The 6064-nt window shown below is 48.4% G+C and overlaps 1 protein-coding gene across 1 annotated transcript; it reads right to left on the reverse strand.

Moving 5' to 3' along the window:
* Window positions 1-1175: 1175 nt before the first annotated feature.
* Window positions 1176-5334, reverse strand: LOC149842671 (BAG family molecular chaperone regulator 1-like). Its single transcript, XM_089999347.1, has 4 exons — window positions 4226-5334; window positions 1918-2174; window positions 1671-1817; window positions 1176-1590 (listed from the first exon to the last, which is right to left on the reverse strand). Exons 1-4 carry the CDS (start codon window positions 4452-4454, stop codon window positions 1405-1407), a joined length of 819 nt encoding a protein of 272 aa, XP_089855473.1. The 5' UTR covers window positions 4455-5334; the 3' UTR covers window positions 1176-1404.
* Window positions 5335-6064: the final 730 nt, after the last annotated feature.

The following is a 6064-nucleotide window of genomic DNA, read 5'->3' on the forward strand; positions in this document are numbered from 1 at the left end:
TTCATACTATTAGCTTTGATTCTTTTTGAATTTCATTGTCTTTATGTCTAGTGTTTGTTTCTTATTTCTGTACTCTCTCTCTCTCTGTCTCTCTGGCTATGCAGACCTCATATGGATAATCCTATTGCTATCGCGCCTGTTTGGGTGACTAGAATACGAGACCTACCCAGTGAAGTGCGATTTTTATACATCTTTTTATGCTTCTCTTAAATCTAACCATGGGGATGTGGTTTACATGCTTGGTTTTATAAGAATCAGCTCTTCAATCATCCGATTATGATGCGTCAGCAAGATACTTTTTAACGCTTTAAATTCAATGGCTCAGAATCTTCATCAATATTCAAGCATCCAGAAATTGTGTTTTTCCATCCAAAAATGCACGATCCAACAGTTGATTGCTACCAGATTTGCAAATAAAAAGTTAAGTGTTGGAAATGCCTGGTTTGCAGGGTGGTTTTCATATTTCAGTTCTCATATTCCAGTGGCCTTATGCCTGTTATAGTGGCGTTGAGGTTCAAAGTCCCGAGACAGATTTTTTACATGTGTGTTCCCAACCAACTGGATAATTTAGAAAGTTTATTCCCCAGAAAAGCCCTCTTTTGTGCAAGTGTCTTAATTTTTAGGCTCTATGTGAGAACACCCCTGGTTTGCAGAAGTGGGCTTCATGACACGGTGGGCTTGGTTTTGAGTTACACGATCACCACTCATGCTGAATTCAGTACATCCTTTTTCACTTTTGGTCTGCAGCAGAAGGGAAAATAGTGGCATAAAGATTAGCTGCATACTCTTTGGTATCTTTGGCAAGTCAACAGCTCCATGGTGATGCATCAAATCTGCCCAGATGCAATACGGTTGGAAGATCTTGATCGTACCTACTCGGATCTGGTTCTGGTGCCAGTAGTTCGAAAACTTGAACCTGCCATTAATGATTGTTTTTGTCCTAATTGCTTTTCTACAATAGCACCGTGATTTCAATGCAGCCACGTATATTAACCTTGTCCTGTTTTCTGTTTCATCATTTCAACCTTTTTCAACTGTTGGGGACCTAAAGCATCTGTAAGGTAGCGATTCCCATTTTTGTCTCCACAAAGATGTTCTGGAAGAAGCAAGACGCCCACGCAGTATAATAAACTAATGAGAGAAGCAGAAATGACAAAAGTAAACTCACCTCCAAATTCAACGAAACTTCAATCTTTAAATAGAGGGCTGCAGTACCCTCTTTAAGAAAATATACTGTGACCAAAATACCATCTTATTTATTCTGATGGATGAATGATGGTGAAAAAACTACATACAAAAAACGAAAACAAGAAAGCCAAAAAAAGAAGAGAAAGAATGAGGACCACAGGAGACGGGGGAAGGTGAGGCTCAAACACAATGGGGGCTCGGATGATATACAAACACTTAGTCGAAAAACTCCCAGTTCAGCTTGGAGGAGGATGCAGGAGGCGGTGCAGGGGAGGTATCAAATGTCTCCCACTTTGTGGTTACAACAACAGGCTGCCTTGGTGGTGCTTGGTTGTTGGGGAGCATCGAGTTGCGGATCTTGATCGAGTCGAGGGTTTCCACATACTTCTGCACTCTCTTCACCTATTGCGTAAAAACAGAGCATCAGAGTATAATTCAGAATAAACCGTTTACCAATGTGAGTGGATTTTAATGCATCTCACCTGCATTCTTCTTTGCAACTTCACGTCGCCATCGGCCATGATACCATCTAGTTTGATCAATTGGGTCATCAAGAGCTCGATCAAACCGAGAACGTCCCTCTCAGAGACTTTCCCACCTCTGGAGATGACCGATTCTAGCGCAGAGACCTGCAATGGGATCATCATCATCAGCAGCAGCAGAGTTGAGAACCCATCCGAACGAGTTTCAGGGGTTGATAGAACAAATGTAGTTGGGAAGGGATCTTACCTGGCCTGCGAGCTTATCCACCTCTAGGCTGATCTCTGCGACAGCCTTAGCGGCCTTCTCCATTTTGGCGTTCCTCCTCATCTCAAGGTACCTCCTCTCTTGGCTCTGGGGATCCTCCAGGAGGACCATCTTCGACTTGTCCTTCACGCCGGTCATGTCTAGGAAAGCGCTCGAGTCCCTGTCCTTGTCTTTGAAGATAAGCTTCTGATCCTGAGGGTGCAGTCCCGTCTGCGAAGCGAGCAGCTTCTTTAGCTCCCCTGGGAATCAAAGAAAGGCACCCCCCTTAGGTTGCAGTTGCAGCCCACACACACATCGAATAGATGATGTTTCACATGCTCGAAGGAATCCCCACAACCTCCACTCTCGTGCTAAAAGCAATATTCGAAATATGCGTTGCCTCCCCTGGGAGGGGGTTGAGGTAAATACTTCACGCGCACTAGAAAGCTCGAACTTGAAATGGGGTGTGATGAAAACTCAAAAGAAAGAAGGGGCTACACTTTTCTAGAAGTGAAGACGGTGCCCACGTCTGTGGATCCCCATCCTCGGTCGATCGAGAGAGAGAGAGGTCTCTTAAACACGATGCTGACACCCTGCTAGGGATGGCAGTGGGGCGGGGCGGGGGACAAGGTTTCCACCCCCGCCCGCCTCAAAATTTTATCCTCCACCCCCGCCCCGCCTCCGCGGCGGGGATGGATTTTATCCTCCACCCCCGCCTTCATCCCCGTTTCATGTCCTCCACCCCCGCCCCGTCCCCGTCCCCGTCCCCGTCCCCACCCCGTCCCCGTCCCCGCCCCGCCCCCGCCCCATCCCCGTCCCGACCCCGCCCCCGTCCCCGTCCCCGTCCCCGACCCCGCGGGATGAGCGTGCTCGTCACCGGCGCCGCTGGCTTTGTCGGCACCCACGTCTCGCTCGCCCTCCGGAAGCGCGGTGACGGTGTCGTCGGCCTCGACAACTTCAACGACTACTACGACCGGGGCGGGGCCGGGGCGGGGGCGGGGCCGGGCCGGGGCGGGGCGGGGGAACGTGCCAGTCCATCCCCGCCTCCACCCCCGGACGGGGATGGATTTTAACCTTCATCCCCGCCTCCATCCCCGTTTCATACCCTTCATCCCCGGTCCAAACGGGGCGAGGCGGGGCGGGGCCCCGCTTTCCCCCGGTCCACTGCCATCCCTACACCCTGCCGACACTGGGCGTTGATGTTAACAGAGGTGTGGGGAGTCTTTTGACTCTTTTCTTTTCTTTATTGCAAAGGGAGACCTCTTTTAACAGAAAAAACATAAAAACACGACAGGGGACGGTTCAGGGTGGACACGACCCCGAGAAACGGACACCAGAAACTTTGTTTACCACCCTGGTCCCGATAATTTACCCCATCGAGAAGTAACATGCAAGATAATAGGAAAAGACACATCTACCCCCCTACAGATTTAACATGTTGAGACGCTAGAGAGAAACACGGAGACGCGCGCAAACAAAAGCCAGACATAGAGTCGGTTGACTGACAAGATCTTTCGCATAGTTGATGGCGAACTGTTTTCAGATTTGTGCTGCAGAGGGAGGCTCTGTTCTAAGAGAGAGCTGTCCCAGATTATCTTAACAGCAATGGCACAGTATTGTTTGAAATCACAATTTCAGTAGGACTAAACAAATAATAATGGGTATCGTTGTATCCTTGGAAGTTGATTCCATGTTTTGCATTGAGTGGTGCCGTCCATATTCTGAGCAAAAAGAAAAGGATATGCTCAAAACCTGATTAATACCAAAGAATGCAATTTTCCTTTAATTTTGCGGCGATATGGACACAAAGTAAAAACACCGTTCTCCAAATCCATGGAAATGAACTATGCGTTCTGTTCCTAAAGAAAGGGGGTTAGTGAGATGCTGAATGATGGGCATTATGGTAATCTGAGAAAAACGAAAACCCTGTTTACTTAAAAATTTTACTGCGGTAGGTTGCACATGACCATGTGAGAAGAGACCCCAGCCGGAGTAAAGACGATCAATGTCAACGAGTTGCGACAGCTCTTTGTTTACCCCCAAAAGACGAGCTTTGATCCCGGGCTTTCGACCAAAACCATTAAACACGTTAACCGAGATCGCTCAAGCGGCCAATCACAGGAAAGAGAATCGTTCCGATCGATCTATTACGACCCAACAATCAGAGTCGGCGTAGGAGCTCTCTGCGAAAAAACTGATAATAAAAAGCAAACACAAAAATATAGGGAGAAGGTTTGGTTTGGGTGGGGATGGAGACTGGAGAGGATTGAACTCATCATCATTATTGAAGAGGAAGGATGAGTGGTCTTACCGAATGTGGCTTGGGAGCAGACGCGGACCTCGTGAAGGGCGGACCCGTATTTCACCCGGACGGTGATGGTCGGAGCGGCGACCTGGTCCGACCCGTCGCTCCGCTTCTGGACCAGCATACCGCACGGCCTCATCTCCCACTCCACCGAGTCGGTGGCGCTGCCTCCTGGCGTGCTGCTCCCGTTCATCATCGCCGTTGGAGCCGCGCTCTTAGTCCTCATTCGCATCATTTTTTTCTTTTCTTTTTGCAGGAAAGGGAAAACCTAGATCGACTCTTCTCGCCCTTCCGATTCGAATACAGAAATGCTGAGTCGCCTGGGAACTCCGAACCTTAGGCGATATGGAGAACAGCCACTACCGAGCTTGGAAAACAAAGAAAACCCGTAAAGATCGCCTCTTTTCCACCGGAGGCGTGGGAGAACTTCGAGCTACAGCCGGAGAACCGGATATCGACGTCTTTTTTGGCGTTTTGGTGCCGAAAAACAATAGATCCGGCCTGAAGAAGCGGGAATCCCTCTCCCTTCCCCGCAAATCTACGACCTTGCCTCAAGAAGCAACCCAGATTACTTCTTCCCCTAATGCGAAACAACCGCAGCTCGCCAGAATCCGGCAATCAGCTCCGCGGTTCGCCTCCAGAACCCGTTGCCGGAGAATGCGCAGGCTCAAGCCCTAGAAAAACGGACAAAGCCGCCTTACGAACCAAAACTCCGGCCGAGAATCCGCTCCTAGACGCCAGAAAATGCAAGCGCCACCTCTCCCAGCTACGAGACCACAGATCCAAAAGTATTAAACAGTCCGATGACCGGAAAACCCGTCGCCCGACCGGAATAGCCTAAAAGGCCTGCCCGGAAAAAGACCGCCGGAGAACAGAAGCGGCCGGACAATCCCTTCCAGATCCGAAGGAGATGGAAATTGGAAAATCCCTCGTGGCTCCCGGCCTTCCGCCTTCCCGGAATTCGGCCGAGAATATGGCGTCTCCGACCTTCTCCGATCAAAAATACAGCCGGGAATGCAAGACGGATCGGGCAAAATTGCAGAGTTTGGAAAAGCAGGAAAAAGGAGGAGAAGAAAGAATTCTCTCCCCTTTTTGAGTCTCTCCGCCCACGGGACAAGAGAACAGAGAGGGGCGTATATAAACGCCTGGAGGAGAGAGAGAGAGAGAGAAATTAGTAATAATGACGATAATAATAATAATAATAATAATAATAATAATAATTATTATTATTATTATTACAGTGAGAGTTACACGCACACGTGTAGGTCTTAGAGAAGCTTCGTCGCTGCCGCCGGTTGCCCTCGCCTTCGGCTAAATCATCGGCGCTGTTTTGCCGATTTCTTCGCCGGGAACATTTGCGCTTTGATCACGGTTGACGAAAATGTCCTCAGATGTTTGGGTCAATGACAAGGGGTTGTATTGCTGGTTTAGTGTTGCCCTTTTATCTTTCAAAATGACGAGCGTGTCCTTTTGGTCCTTTTGGTTTTGGGGATCGTGTGGTGTAGGGGTGCAAACGGTTCTCATTCGGGCTGGACCCTGTCAGATCGGAATCTGAAATATAAACAGGTGATCGGTAAAAAATGCATTAAGTCGGATTTTGATTCGGATAAACTCTAGATCTTACTTAAAATGATGATCCAAATCTGACCCGAATCTAAAAGTTATCCAATTGAACATATCCAAATCTGATGTAATTCTACATTTGGATTTTATTTAAAGGATCCATATTTGAGAAAAAAACATGTCAAACTAGGATCCGATATCCGATCCATTTTTAGCCCTAGTGTGGTGGTCCATGGTGGGTTATAGGGATGCAAACGTATCGGATTTGGAATAGCCAAATAC

The sequence above is a fragment of the Nuphar pumila genome, chromosome 3 (genome assembly GCF_984573655.1).
Source record: "Nuphar pumila chromosome 3, dmNupPumi1.hap1.1, whole genome shotgun sequence".
In the NCBI taxonomy this organism is placed as follows: Eukaryota; Viridiplantae; Streptophyta; class Magnoliopsida; order Nymphaeales; family Nymphaeaceae; genus Nuphar; species Nuphar pumila.

Bases quoted from the DNA above. Each gene is read 5' to 3' on its own strand.
- LOC149842671 (XM_089999347.1), bottom strand. From the start codon at position 4,454: ATGATGCGAATGAGGACTAAGAGCGCGGCTCCAACGGCGATGATGAAC. The intron at 2,175-4,225 runs GTAAGACCACTC...TTTGATTCCCAG, and splicing joins CTGCTCCCAAGCCACATTCG to GGGAGCTAAAGAAGCTGCTC. The intron at 1,591-1,670 runs GTGAGATGCATT...TTTACGCAATAG, and splicing joins AGTTGCAAAGAAGAATGCAG to GTGAAGAGAGTGCAGAAGTA.